General features: G+C 50.3%; 1 protein-coding gene across 1 annotated transcript in view; it reads left to right on the forward strand.

The window, feature by feature from the left end:
• The first annotated feature begins 63 nt into the window (after positions 1 to 63).
• KLHL18 (kelch like family member 18) overlaps positions 64 to 15,209 on the forward strand; it is a 30,754-nt gene continuing 15,608 nt past the window's right edge. The window contains exon 1 of the mRNA XM_014955476.1: positions 64 to 274. Within this exon, the coding sequence (XP_014810962.1) occupies positions 131 to 274 (144 nt within the window). The 5' untranslated portion in view covers positions 64 to 130. The remainder of the gene's footprint in view (positions 275 to 15,209) is intronic.

A 15,209-nucleotide genomic window follows, 5' to 3' on the forward strand; every position in this document is an offset into this window, starting at 1 on the left:
ACTTCCGGCTTCTCCCGGAAGTGGCGGGAGGCGGAAGTGGGAGGGGGTGTGTGTGTAGAGGCCGCGCTACGGCGGCCGGGCGGGGACAAGGAGCGGGGGAGGCGAAGCGAGGCGGGGAGCGGCGGGGAAGATGCTGGAGGCGGCGGCTGCGGCGGAGCCGGAGCTGGACCCCGAGGATTTGGTGCATTTCTCGGTGGGCGATTTGCCCAGCCGTGGTTACGGCGTGATGGGCGAGATCCGGCGGCAGGGCAAGCTCTGCGACGTGACCCTCAAGGTAGCGGCCCGGCGCCCCGGGGAGGTGGGGGGGGACCCCGGTCCCTGAGGGGGGATGAGGGAGTGAGGGACCCCCCCGGTCCCTTTGCCGGGGAGAAGGAAGCGGCTGGGGTCCACTCGGGTGGCTTTGGGTGGGGGGGAGAAGGGTGAGGGTCCATTTTGGGGGGAGAAGGGGGAGCCGAGGGCCCCCCCAGCCCCTTTGGTGGGGAGAAGGAGGCAACTGGGGCCACTTGGTTGCCTTTGATGGGGGAAAAGGGGGGAGCCAAGGGCCCCCCAACCCCTTTGGTGAGGGAGAAGGGGGGGAGCCGAGTGTCCCCCCCAGCCCCTTTGGTGGGGAGAAGGAGGGAACTGGGGTCCCATCGGTTGCCTTTGGTGAGGGAAAAGGAGGGAGCTGAGGGCCCCCTCAACCCCTTTGGTGGGAGAAAATTGGGGAGCTGAGAGCCCCCCCCCTTCCCATTGCTTTTGGCAGCAGAGAAAGGCGATGCTGAGACATCTTTCCCCCCCCTCTTTCCCCAGCCCTCTAGGTGGGTGTCAGGGGGTGCTGGTCCTCCCCAGAGGGTGGTGAGGGGATCTCTGTGAGGACCCTTTTTGGGTGATGGGGGGGTGCTGAGCACCTCCAGCCCAGGGGGGGTGCTGTGATGGGCCGGTGACACCCCCTCTTCTGATGCTGCCCCTCACCCTGGGGATGGGCTGGGAGGTGGAGCCTCCGTCTCCCTTGGGACCATGGTGGTTTTTCCAGCATCCAGGCAGAGTGATTCAATCAAACATCTTTTTTTCTGGGGAGGAAATGGGGCCCCCCTGCCACGTTTTGGTGGTGGAGTCATCTGGGAGGTCATGGTGCCTCTTTATGGACCAGCCTCAGCTCCAACCTATGCTAGAAGAGTCCTTTTCCCTGCAAAATCTTTATTTTCTAAGAATATCCGCTTTCTTACATCAAACAAATAATCTATAACCTTGGGAAACCTTCAGGATTGTGCCTGGCTCTGGGGGGGTGGGCTCTAAGGGCTTTGAGAGTGGCTGCCATTGGGCAGGAGATGCAGGAGTCCTCCATGGAGGCCTTCAGAGGAGTTTGTTGTGGGGTGGGTGCGACATGCGCCTCCTGGGATTGGTTGAGTCATTCCAGAATTAACTCTGAAGTTTAATTAAACGTGAAGGTGTTTCCCAGCCTACTCATGCTGAAACTTTTCACCTACCTCCCGCCGCCGAAGAAGGAGCTGGGGAGGGTTGTGCCAGTCTTGGGGACCGCAGGACACATCATTGGGGTGGAGGGTGGGCTCTGAGGGCTTTGAGAGTGGCCGCCGGTGGGCAGGAGATGCTGGAGTCCTCCATGGAGGCCTTCAGAGGAGTTTGTTGTGGGGTGGGTGCGACATGCGCCTCCTGGGATTGGTTGAGTCATTGCAGAATTAACTCTGAAGTTTAATTAAACGTGAAGGTGTTTCCCAGCCTACTCATGCTGAAACTTTTCACCTACCTCCCGCCGCCGAGGAAGGAGCTGGGGAGGGTTGTTGCCAGTCGTGGGGACTGCAGGACGCGTCATTGGGGTGGACCCCTGGGCTACGTGGGGCTTCTTCATCCCCATCCATCAGCTGCAGCCTCCTGCAAAGAAGGACTGTGGCACAGGCTGAGATGCTCGTTGTGAAGAGCACAGCCCTGAGCTGACCCTCCTTGGCAGAGGTTCTTACCTTCTAAGATGAGGTATTTGCGACAGTCTTTGCTGTAACATAGGATCATAGAGTGGTTTGGGTTGGAAGTGACAATCTTTGCCGTAACATAGAATCACAGAATGGTTTGGGTTGGAAGGGACCTTAAAGCCCACCCAGTGCCACCCCCTGCCCTGGGCAGGGACACCTCCCACCAGCCCACGTTGCTCCAAGCCCCCTCCAACCTGCCCTTGAACCCTTCCAGGGATGGGGCAGCCACAGCTTCTCTGGCCAACCTGGGCCAGGCTCTCACCACCCTCCCACCAAACAAGTTCTTCCCCACATCTCAGCTCCATCTCCCCTCTTTCAGGGTCAAACCCTTCCCCCTCCTCCTCTGGCTCCCCTCCCTCATCCAGAGTCCCTCCCCATCTCTCCTGGAGCCCCCCTTCTTTAGGGACTGGAAGGGGCTCCAAGGCCTCCATGGAGGTTTCTCTTCTCCAGGCTGAACCCCCCCAACTCTCTCAGCCCCCGCTCCCAGCAGAGGGGCTCCAGCCCTCCCAGCATCTCCAGGGCCTCCTCTGGCCCTGCTCCAACAACTTCATGTCATTAATGAAGATATTGAACTTTACTGGTCCCAATATGGACCCCTGAGGGACACCACTTGTCACTGATCTCCACCTGGACATTGAGCTGTTGACACCTACTCCCTGGATGTGACCATTCAACCAATTCTTCTTCCACCCAACTGTCCACCCATCATATCTAAACCTTGCCCATTTAGAGGATGTTGGGGGGGACCACGTCGAAGACCTTAGAGAAATCCAAGTAGATGAGATCCGTGGCTCTTCCCTTGTCCGTTGGTGCAGTCACTCCAGCATAGAAGGCCATGCAGTAACCTGGGAGATTTCTGTGACAAAACTGTCATTTTATTCAATTTAAACTGTGCGTTGGTGTGTCTGAGGTGGCTTCGTGTTGCAGAAGGAGCCTCTTGGCTCCTGGGTCCGTGGGATCATGGCAGGGGGCAGGCGATTGCGTCCTCTCGCTGGGGTTGGGCTGCTCTGAGGGGAGACAATAGTGAGGGGTTATATGACCCCCCACCTTATCTCAACTAAACGCCTGACCATTGTTCTGCAAAGCGCTTTTGAATTAGTTTTCCCATAGATTTACCATGGCAAAGTGTTGGGTTTTTTTTTTTAAATTTTGCTTATCTCACTTTAGGTATGTTCTGTGGCAGAGTGAGGAGACTTGAAGGGCTGAAGGAGCTGTTGGAATGAGCCGCCCTGATGGCTCTGGGCAGGTTTTGTGGGTGAGGGCACCGTGTTGGCCCCACTTCTTTTTTTTTTTTTCCTTTTATTATATTTTATTCCAGGGCCTGTTGCTACGTGGGGAGGGTGCAGAGCCTTTCATCCCTGGAAAAGGTTTAATATCTGTGAAGAAAGGTGTCCCTGTTGCTCTTAAAACGAGTCTTAACTCTTTCCTCTACCTCTCTATTATATTAAAGTAATAAAGTATGATATCTCTATAATATTAAAGAGAGATCCCAGCCAGGACTGATGCCTTTGGGGGAGGGTTGACAGTGTTTCCCCCTCCTGCACACGCAGCCTCAGCATCCTGAGCCCTTCCCTGGTGGATTCCTCTTGGTGGGTTGACTCATCATGTCAAAATAACCCCCCTTTTCGCCGCTTCTCCCTCTTGACAGCAGATTTCTCCGGGCCTGCGTGTCCCCTGGCGATTGAATTAATGCTGCCTGCTGAATGCCAGCCAAGCTTTTCCTCCCCGTTGTTCGGTACAGGGTGTCTTCTGAATGTTTAAAAAAAAATGATATATATAAAAAAAAAAGTCATTTTTCTTCGCTCGGCTTCGGAGGTGGCTTGGAATCCGTTTGCCACCTCGAAAGCGGCTGACGCAAAAAACCTGCTCTTCGCCTGACCTTGCTCTGGGAACGCTTTCCGGCTGCCGTGGGTGAAGCTGTACATCCAGCACGAGCCTGCCAAATCCAGCAGGGATGGATTTTGAATGGTTCTCACCCAAAATGAAGGTAGGAAAAGCACCGAGAAGCATTTCAAGTCAATACCCGAAGGAGACTGTGGTGGGTCCTGTTGCCTGCTGCCCCGCTGGAGCTCGTTTTTCATACCTTCTACTTTGAGGCCGTCACCCCTATAAAGAAAAAAAGCTGCCAAATACCCCTTTGAGCCAAAATTGAGATTCCTCCTGATGTGCCCAGGGATCAGCTTCAGAGCTGAAACGGGGACAAGCCACCTTATTGCAGCAGGATTCGGGTCTTTAGCGGCTTCTTTTGCTCTCTCAATGGTGGGGTCAATGGCTGGAAATTATTTTCCCCGGCCCTGCAGAAGTGTTTGCTCTACAAACAGGCCTAAAAATTGTTAGGAAGCCGTCGGTACTCTCCTTTGTTTGTTTTAATTATTCCCCCTCGTGAAGCCAGGCGAGCGTTCATTCAGTAAATAGGAGGGGCAGGATTTGTTCTCCTCCCTCAGAACCCGTCTGGCTCCGCGGGAGCCGGGGCTGCCTCGGCAGCTGGGTTTAGACACGATTAAAAGCCCAAAATGCTGATTTAACCAGTTCCCTCGGAGCTCTGGTTCTTCCAGCCCAGCTTAGGGGAGAAAAAAATCTGTCCTTCTCATGATTGCCCATGTGAAAACCAAGTTTCACGGGGCAGGAAGGGAGCTGCAGCATCTTTCCAGCGGCTTAGGAAGCGTCCGTCGAGAGCCAAAGCTCCTTTCCTGCGCGGATGGCTACGGATTTGAGATGTCTTTTTCTATTCCTGTCTCTTAAAGAGCTGCGGGTCAGATCCCCTCTCGAAGATGTTCCGTGACAGGCCCTTCCGTCTCCCTTTTGGCCACTGGCTGAAGGGTTTATTTAAAGAATAATTTCAGGATGGTTTGGTAGAAACGAAAGCGAGTAAAACAGAGGGAGGAGGGAAGGGAAGGGAGGAGACGCACCTTATTCTGTGGTTAATTCATTTTTCCTTGGGTGAAAGTAGGATTTTTTTGCTTACTAAAGCCAAATTACTGCAACTAAAGCCAAATTTCTTCTGCTGCTCCCTCCTCTCAGCATCGCTAGGTTGTGTCGCAGCGTGGCCTTGGCTGGTTGAACTGGTAAACGACTGGGTTTTGTTTTTTTAACTTGACCAAGGGTAATATTATGGAATATTATGGAAAAATCCTCCAGGTGAGACTTGTGTCTCTCTCCTCATCCAGTACTGGTGGTAATGGTCTGTGTCAGGGAAAAGCCAAGCCTGGAGCCATCACCAAGCGTGCAGAAGGGAAACTTCTTCATTTTTGTTTGAGTTTGCGGGGTTTTGAGGCTTTTAGCTACCGATACAGACGCATCAAGTGGTTTGAAGCCTGGTGGACTTACTTCAAGTTTAGTTTTCAGGTTTGGACTGTCCCCTTTGAGGTCTGAGAGCAGGGGCCAGCAAAACCAGCAGCCGTTCTCCATGTGCCTTCCCTTACTCTCCATCGAGGACCAAACTGGGGTTTCCAGTGACAGACTGGAGTTGGAATTGTCTGTGTTTTTGAGGCTTGAAATGGGCCAGGAGTGGTGAAATCTATATGGGTGGTAGGGATGGGTTCAAATTTTAAGGTTGGCATCCCTGGCCGTGGAGCAGAACCTGCTGTCACAACATCCCCTCTGGGTGCCAGAAACTGGATATAAAACATTTTATTTCAGGCTTCTTTCATGTTAGGAGACTTTTGGGTTGTTTTCTCCCTTGCTTGAGCTCCTCCTTCCCCAGAGCATTTCACCCTTAGCGTCGCTTTCTGCCTAAACAAGAGTTAGGAATCTTGAGTTATTTCTGCTATCGGCTCTGCTGTTGATTTTACCTTATTGGTAGAAATTAATTAGCTGCTTAATAAGCTCACTGGGTGAGAAAAGCTCTGCATTAGAGGTTTGGGCCTTCATTGCTTCACTTTCCTGTACACAACAGCCCAGCAGAACCCTTCTCGCTTATTTGACAGTGAATTTGCAGTCTCTTTTCTACGTGTTTGCCTTCTCCAAGCATTTTAGAGCTCTCAAACGCCACAAAAAGCACAAAGAATTTCAGTTTGCTGACGCGTGCAGGTACCTGGGGGTGTTATTCCCTGATACGAAGATCCTGATGTGCTTTTTAATTGCAGAAATGAAGCCACTCAGAATTTGTGTTCTTCCTGAGCACTGGTTTTTTTTTTTTTCCTTTTTGAAGACAAATATCCTCTGGAGATGAGATGAGAGCTGCTTGGGTAGCTTTGTTTTCTGGAGTTTGCGTCTGTGCTTCAGGCCAAAGTACAAGTGCTCTCGGGGGACACATCAGCATCTCGCTGGAAGCCTGTGAACTGCACCACGCCATAAAACAGGGAAACTATATTCCTCCTCTTTCTTCATTGATAAATTAGCTCGGGGGGGGGGGAAGTGTCTTTATAGCTCCTGCTCGCCATGGTTTGAGCCAGAGGAGAACCAAGGGCCAGGCTGGCACCTCCCGCGATTTTTGGATGAACCTCTGGCAAAGGAGAGAAGGTTTGTGCCTTTCTGAATCCTCAAAAAGTGACAATAAAGCAGGCTCCTCTTGGTTGGTTTGGAATCACTCAAATGCCATCTTTCCTTGACTAATTCCAAGATGAATTAGAAAAAGTCTTTTAAAAAACTAATGCGAGCCTGGGGAGTTAAAATAATTCCACGCTGTGGAGAAGTGATATTATTTATTTCATGTATGACGCGAGTCGGATTGATAGGTGACAGCCCTGTTGGCTTTTCTCCCTTTCTAATCAGAGTTTTTCCAAAGCAGACTGTTAACTCAAAACCCTCCAAACCGGAGCAAATGCACCCAAAAGAGAGAGCTCTCGCCTGCCAAGCAGACGCAGAGGTGGAGGAGCCTCCCCTTGTCCCGCGCCCCTGGCAGATAAGTGGAATTCCAGATGGCTTAATGCTGCCTGCGTCACTTCAGCAGGGTCCTGGAAAATAAAAAATAACCCGGGTCTGGCTGCTCCACAGAAGCTTGAGCACGTTTCTGAGATCCTTAAGGAAAACGAGCTTGGATGGGAGAGGGAATATCTTTTTCTTGGAGGAGCCCATGGCTTGAAAAACCAGATAATCTGTTGTGCACTTGAGACCTTTAGGTTAAGGATCTTATTTAAATCTTGTCGTACAGCGCTAACGAGCTACACCGGATTACGATGGGCCTTGTTTTTTCAGCCAAGGTCTCAACTAGCGTAAATGCTCTTCCACTTTTTATAAAAAGACGAGTATTTTTAGGGCTTTACGAAAACATTAAACCTGAAGCGTTAAGTAGAAACCACCCATTTCTGAGCGAAGCTTTTTCCTTGGCTTCTTTGAGCGTGGCAACAAGGCTTTTCTGTCTGACTTCCAAACCCACTTCCTCTGGTTTTTATTTGCTTTCCTTAAAACTCGCCCTACAGCTTCAGGTGGGCTTTGGTGACCTGGGTATTTAACCGGGTGTCTGGCAGGGTCTTCTTGCCCATGGAGGATGAGGATGCTGTGGGATGAGTGGAAGGCAGAGGCTGGATGTTCTCCATGTTGCTGGAGGGGTTGTTGGAGTATGGGAGGGATGTGGGGCTTCTGTAGTGAAGATGTTGGGGGAACATGGCAGGGAGGGCCAGGAGGGTTCCTCAACTGCTGAGTTACTCAACTTTGGTTTTGCTGGTCTTTCAGGAGTGTGAATCACAGAATGGTCAGGGTTGGAAGGGACCTCTGGAAATCATCTAGTCCAATCCCCAGGGTACAGGGTCACCCAGAGCAGGTTAGACAGGAACGTGTCCAGGCGGGGTTTGAAAGTCTCTGGAGACTCCACCCTCTCTCTGGGCAGCCTGTGCCAGGGCTCTGCCACCCTCACACCAAACAAGTTCCTCCTCATGTCTAGATGGAACTTCTTATGTTCCAGTTTGTGCCCATTCCCTCTTGTCCTGTCACTGGGCACCACTGAGAAGAGTCTGGCCCCATCGTCTTGACACCCACCCTTTAGATATTGATGAGATCCCCTCTCCGTCTTCTCTTCTCCAGGCTGAACAGCTCCAGGTCCCTCAGCCTTTCCTCAGCAGAGAGATGCTCCAGGCTCTCATCATCTTTGTAGCCTCCACTGGACCCTCTCCAGCAGTTCCCTGTCCTTCTTGAACTGGGTGGCCCAGAACTGGTCCCAGTGCTCCAGCTGTGGCCTCCCCAGGGCAGAGCAGAGGGGCAGGATGACCTCCCTCCACCTGCTGGTCATGCTCTTCTTGATGCCCCCCAGGATGCCATTGGCCTTCTTGGCCACCAAGGGCACATTGCTGGCTCTTAACTTGTTCTCCACCAGGACTCCTGGGTCCTTCTCCACTGAGCTGCTTAGTGAAGGATGGCAGGTTGGAGGTGTGCCCTTGGGATGCGTTCCTTGTCCCTGTCCCCACAGGGAAAGGAGAGACTGGGGGTCCAGCAAAGTTCCTCAGAACTGGAAGTGAATTATCTGGGAGCGTGTGTTTATGTTGTCCATGCAAAAGGGATGTCTTTTCTGGTTCAAAGTAATTAGTTGCCATTATGTCAGCAGGACTCTAATTAGTCTAGAGAAGGATGTGTGTCTTAGTGGGGTCAATCTCTTGGTTTTGCACATGCCAAGTTGGGTCAAAACTCTTTCACATCTCATCCAGCTACTGCTTGGGTGGGAAGGTGTGGATGGAGAGGAAGGGTATTTATCTGAATCTGTGAATTTTGATCCATTATCTCTTAAATTGGACTGTTCCATTCCCTTCCACACAGAAAATATCTCCTCTGGCTTCTCTGTGGCTTGAATGTTGGGAAAGATGTATTTTTTGGAAAAGATCTTTGCAGCAGAGAACTCGAGAGACTTCTCAGCTCCGCAGTGTAACCACGTCCTGAAAACAATAGCTGCCTTTGTTACACCTACACCATTTTTTCTCTGGAGAAAGCTTCATTGTACCCTGGAACTCGTTAACGTTTCGTGGCCGTGGGAGTGTAATGGGTTTGTTACTCATTTAGAGAACACATCGGAAGGGAATTCTGTGATGTTTGTGGTCAGAAAGGATGCTTGGCAAGCAGTGGTTCTGCTCTTGTTTCTGCTAAACAATATCTTTTTGCCTTAAAGGGCTCAAAATGTTATATATTGTAAAATAGCACATCCTTGTGTGAAGGTGGAAGTTTTCTGAAAGGTAAGATATTTTTTTCAGGCTATGAAAGTCCTGCCTGATGGAGCGTTGTCCTCGAGCCTCTTCCCAGGGAGCTTGCACGTGTGGAGTTTCTGGGATATTTCTCTTCTTGATGCCTGTATAAACAGAGCATTAACAGCTAATTCTGCCTTAGCGAAGGGGAAATGATTGAGTTTGCGGTGATTTCGTTTGTGCCTGGATTCAATCCTGAACTCCAGGCTCAAAAAGCAAAAGATAAATGCGCTGATTCGTCCTTAACTCCACAGGAGCGCCTGATTTCTCTTAACAGCATGGGGATTGCCACAAAACAGCCCGTTTTTGCAACCAAGAGTTTCCACCTTGAGCTGAAAACTGAAATCCCCAACTGAGACTCCGGTTTAGACCCACGTCCTGCGGTGACAAAGAGCAAGAAGGGCCAAATACCACGGGGACATCGCAGCTTACGGAGGTTCCTCAGCCTTTTGCCCCCTGACAGTAGGTAGGGAATAAAACCCTGCTGCCGGAGATGCCTGGGGTGATGGAGAAATCTAAAATAAAAAGGAAGATCATTCTTTTGAGACAACTTTTAAATGGGCAGTTCCAAGGCTGCAGGGCCAACTTGGAGCTGCTCTGCAAAATCAAAACAGGAACCGAGCGGACCATCCCCACCGGCCACACTCAAGTGAGGACAAAACCAGGGTTTTTCTCAGCTGACAAAGCTTTTTCTAGATTTTTTTTTTTTTTTTCTATATTCTGCTGGTGCTTCTGGAATTAACAGATGATGGAATTTGATGGGTGGAATGATATTAAGTACATTAACTCCTCTTACTTTTGCGTTACGTGAGCGTAGGGTGACTCCATCGGGTGCAGGAAAGTGTAGTTATTCGCTCAGAAAAAAGAGATCATTTGTCCCTGGAGATAGGGAGCACTTTGAGTGGGAAGACACGAGAATGAGCCGAGGGGACACGTGCTCTGTGCTCATCCTTGGGACTATTTTTTTCCCTTTTTCAGGAAAAACAGGTATTGTCCTTCACCTGCAGCAAGGAATTTAGTTGTTCCTTTGGGACTTGCCATTAAGTGCTGATGGTATGAACGTAATGAGAGCTTCTAGACCAGGGATCCCAAGTTAGGAATCTCCCTGAGGGCCTTCTATTATTACAGGAGCAAATTTAAAAAAAAAAAGTAGATAGAAAAGGATAAAAAATAATAAAAAAGGGCGAATATTCTCACCAGTGCAAGGGAAGTGGTTGGGAACTGCCTGGCTCCACCTGCACCCCACCCGTTAATTGCGCTGGGGACGACCCTGAGCAATTAGTCTATTAATTGGGGTGTTTTCCAAAGTGAAACCCTTTCCTTAACGAAGGGCGAGTAACAATCCCATCCCTTGGAGCTGCTGGGGGCCGGAAGGGTGGTGCTGCCCAGACACAAGGTAATTTCATCCCCGTGATGATACAGGTCTCATTAACCCGTCGGGAATCTTGCCGAATGACTCTAAATGATGGCTTTTGCAATAATTGGGTGTATTATAAATCATGAGGCTGTTTGGTGGCAGCTGGTCAGGGGGTGAGACCCGGGGTGATGCGTCCCTGAAGCTTTAGTTCTGCTCAAACGCTCGGACGGCGCTAAAAATCTCTTGTGTTTGGACTTGGAGAATAAAATATCTGCTCTGCTTTGATCCCTTTTTTTGCCTTTCCTAGGGGAAAAATGCGGGTGGTGGAGATGCGGTTTAATACAAGCATCCCTCAGAGAGGCAAGGTCCAAAAATAAAATGGCTCGTGCTGTGAAAGATCTGGAGCCACCGCGTTAAATTCCTCGGAACAAAAAGGGGTAGGAGGTTGTGGAAAGTATTTATTTGGTGACTGGTGGCTTTCTAAGTGCCACGGTCCTTCACCTTCACTGGTGAGGGACATGGGAAGCGCTGGTGAGCGCTTCGAGGGGGGGGGAAATCCCTGGGGCATCAATCCCAGCAACTGAAATCGGCGTGTTTAACCGTGGCATAGATGGTTCTCCAACGCAGAGATCCCTCTTAAAGCCAAATCTATTTTACAAATAAATTCCAGACTGGTGTTACTTTGTTATTTTCAGATATTTCACAGTTATTTTCAGTTATTTTCCGAAACAGAGGGCTTTTTCTCATTGCCTAACACTGTAGCCTTGTTTGTTTCGACTAAATATAACCTTGTTGTTGAAATTAGTGTTAGGTTTAGTTACCAGGCTCACTTTAATTGCAACTAGAGCAGTTTGAAGCAGGTATGACTTTATGACTGTTCAATTTTAATACTGTTTTTTATAGTTAAAAAGGTGAGATGACACTTCAATAGCTGTGATTTCTGGCAAATTGTGTTTTTCTTGCACGCTCAACCTCACTCTGTGCTGCCTGGATGGGAGCGCTCAGCCAAACACAGCTTGCAGATAAGAGATATATTAAGCCAAAGCTTAATTGCAGTTGGACCGACCTTCCTTCCAGGCACTGCAAGGTCTTTTAGAATTTTAGAGAGATGAGGCCTCGTTCTTTCCCCTTGGTTCAAGCCAGAGAAATATTGAAAGCAAAAATGGAGTTTTCCTGGGTTTTTAGGATGTTTGAGACAGGCGGGAAGGGGTTTCCCTGCAGAAAGTGGGTTCTCCTGGTCGGTAAGTCCCAGCCCTTCAGTCTTCTGCCCTTGAGTTGAAAATGTTTTCAGCCAAAATGAATAATTTGAAGAAATTTATCTCGCATGAAAGAAAATAGGCTGGAGTTTTTAATCAGCCCAGGACCTTTCTTGTGCCGCCGGCTTCGTCTGTGGGCTTAGATTTCTTGCTTTAGCAGCGGTGTCTGTCCCCCAGCTCCAAAATGATGTTGGTGAGGCTTAGACCTTGTTCCACGTGTGGCATCGAGGAGCTGGGGAAGTGACAAGGACGGGACAGGCCCTGCCACCAAGACACCAGAGTGCTCTGGCAGCTTCTGGTGGGTCTGTGAGAGATGCCCCAGGCCAGCAGGAGTTGGGTGTGATGCACAAGAGGTACAGCATAAAGTATGATGATAATGAGACCTTCTTCGTTAGCTTCACTGGTGTTTATTCAGGCTGGTGAAGTGGCTTTGTAGAATCATAGAATGGTTAGAGTTGGAAGGGACCTTAAGGATCATGGAGTTTCAACCCCCTGCCCTGGGCAGGGACACCTCCCACCAGCCCAGGTTGCTCCAGGCCCCCTCCAACCTGCCCTTGAACCCCTCCAGGGATGGGGCAGCCACAGCTTCTCTGCCCAACCTGGGCCAGGCTCTCACCACCCTCCCACCAAACAAGTTCTTCCCCACATCTCAGCTCCATCTCCCCTCTTTCAGGGTCAAACCCTTCCCCCTCCTCCTAGGGCTCCCCTCCCTCATCCAGAGTCCCTCCCCAGCTTTCCTGGAGCCCCTTTAGGGACTGGAAGGGGCTCCAAGGTCTCCCTGGAGCCTCCTCTTCTCCAGGTTCTCCCCAACTCTCTCAGTCCTCCCAGCAGACTGAAATCCCAACCAAAGAGCTTCAGCACCCGTGTCTCCTTATTTCCCTCTTAATCCTCCACCTCTGGTTCTTCCCTGGCGAGCAGCTCCTCGGATGGAGCTCACACGGGAGGGACAAACAGCAGCCACAGTGTCTGCGCTTGGCCTTCAGCCCCACACATTTTGGGAACAAAAACCCCACAGCAAAAAACACAGGGAGATTTTTTTTATCCACGCTCAGGGGTGCACAGGTTCTTGGGCTGCTTCCTTCCTCTTAAGGGCTTTTCTTGTTAACCTCAGTGTATTTCTAAGAGCTTTTATCTTCTTCCACTCGCTGCTGCAAAACCTCCATCCTATTGTTTTCTTTCCCTTATTCTCTTCTCCTTCTTCCCATTTCTCTCTCTCCTGGAACATCATTTTAGCCCTTGTTTACCAAGGAAGCCCTTTTATTCCTCCCTCTGTCCCCACCACGGTCTGGCTCCTGCTCTGCTGTCTCAGGAGCTCATCTCCTCCTCGGTGCCAGCACAGGAGGACAGGAAAAGCATGAGATAAATTATTTAGAGTTATAATTTATATATAATTAGAGTCAGCAGAGAAGGGAAGAGAGCAGCACTGTGTTTGTGGCACAGTCTTGGAGCCTCTGGGATGTTTTACACGTGCTTTTGGGTTTGCAGAAGAGATTGATGCTGACCTTTGCCCATTTTGAGCTACAAAGTGGGGGGTTTTTTGAGTACAAGAGGGTTGTTTTTTTTTTCCACCAGCTCCCCATTTCACTTGTTGCTTTTGCTCTGGAAAACCCAGGCCAGTGGGGTTTGTGGGGGGTAATTAATCCAGGCAGAGCGGGACGGGCAGGGTTCAGGCACGTGGAAGGTGACCAGGCCAAGAGACAAAGCTCTCCAAAAGTGGCCCTGCCATTTCCAGGCTGGAACAAGTCTCGGAAGCCGTTTGGCTGGATGTTTGCAGCCTGATTTTTTGGTTTGGTTTGGTTTGGTTTTTAAATTGGGGAGCTGGGGCAGAGCAGACGTGTCCCTGCAGCCGAGGCACGCAGTGCTGCCAGCTGCCCACGAGCTGAACGTGAGTGTTTGAGTCCCCACCATCGTGCAGGCAGGCACGCACGGCCAGCAGCTGGGTGCTAAAGCTGGTTTTTAAATAAAAAAAACATCTTTGTGGCAGTTGAGTGTGCTTTTGTTTAAAAAGAAATGGAAAACAATCCCACCACTTGCTTATGATCTTGCCTAGTGCCCAATTCTTCTCCTTTTTTATCTTTGTGGCAGTTTGTGGCAGTTGAGTGTGCTTTTGTTTAAAAAGAAATGGAAAACAATCCCACCACTTGCTTATGATCTTGCCTAGTGCCCAATTCTTCTCCTTTTTTTTTTTTAAATATCTTAGAAATTTTGCTTCCTAAATTCCCAGTGCATCAAATTTGCTTGCCTAGTGCCCAATTCTTCTCCTTTTTTTTTCTTTTAAAATATGTTAGGAATTTTGCTTTCTAAATTCCCAGTGAGTTGAATTTACTGGGTGTGAGAGCCCTGGGCCCGGAGGGAGAGGGGGCGAAGCACTGTTGGGAATTGTCAGAACCCTGATGCAAATAATATTTTCGTTAATTGGCTGCTGAGACATGAAGCTTTTTGTAGGGAAATTTGGAAGAGAAGGGCTTCTTGGATCACCTGGGGAGCAGAGGACCTGCTGTGCTGCCTTCTCTCAGCGAAACGAAGCTCAAATGGGAAAAATCTTGCTTAAGTTGGGGGAAAAAGGGCAGTTCTGCTGAGATGGGCATAGACTGGTGTGAGTCGGATTAGTCTGGAAATGAGGGGGGAAAAAAAGGCTGTGAATCAATAAGAAGTAGATCTGTGTGATAATGAAAAAGATAAAATATTATGTAGTGTCTGCAGGAGTGAGAAGTGGATTTGGGTGCGAGAAGCCGCTTCCGAGCCTCTCTGTGCAGCTCGGGAAGGCTTTTTGGGGGATGTAGGGGTGAAAGTGAACCTGCAGAGATTTGCAGAAGCTGAGGCTCTGGGTGAGAGTGAAGGTGAGAGGCTGTGAGCGATAAGTACCCCATGGGGGGCCCAAGAAGAGAAGCGTGTGGGATTTAATCTCTGAGTCGGTCACCGGTTCAGAGGAAGAAGAAACGGGCGGCCGCGTCCCTCAGCTCTCAGTTCTGCAGAGTCATTGTAGTGTGGAGCCCGTGCTCGGGGTGTCCCGGGGTCAGAGAGGCAACGTGGGGTCTGTGATTGCTAGTTTTTTGGGAGGTGTTATGTGAAGGGGGGTGTTATCTGAAGGGGGGTGATGGGGGGAGCATTTTCTGCACCGAGTGGCTGGGGGAAGCAGATCTGGGTTTGAAACCTTTGCGTGCGGTTGAATACTGGTTTGATTTGTGTAAATACATGATGCATAGAATGGTTTGGGTGGGAAGGGACCTTAAAGCCCATCCAGTGCCACCCCCTGCCCTGGGCAGGGACACCTCCCACCAGACCAGGTTGCTCCAAGCCCCCTCCAACCTGCCCTTGAACCCCTCCAGGGATGGGGCAGCCACAGCTTCTCTGGCCAACCTGGGCCAGGCTCTCACCACCCTCAGGGGGAAGAATTTCCTCCCCAGATTTCACCTCAATCTCCCCTTTTTCAGCTTAAAACCCTTCCCCCTTGTCCTGTGGCTCCCCTCCCTGATCCAGAGTCCCTCCCCAGCTTTCCTGGAGCCCCTTGAGGGACTGGAAGGGG

Source organism: Calidris pugnax, unplaced genomic scaffold (assembly GCF_001431845.1).
Source record: "Calidris pugnax isolate Ruff unplaced genomic scaffold, ASM143184v1 scaffold266, whole genome shotgun sequence".
Lineage (NCBI taxonomy): Eukaryota > Metazoa > Chordata > Aves > Charadriiformes > Scolopacidae > Calidris > Calidris pugnax.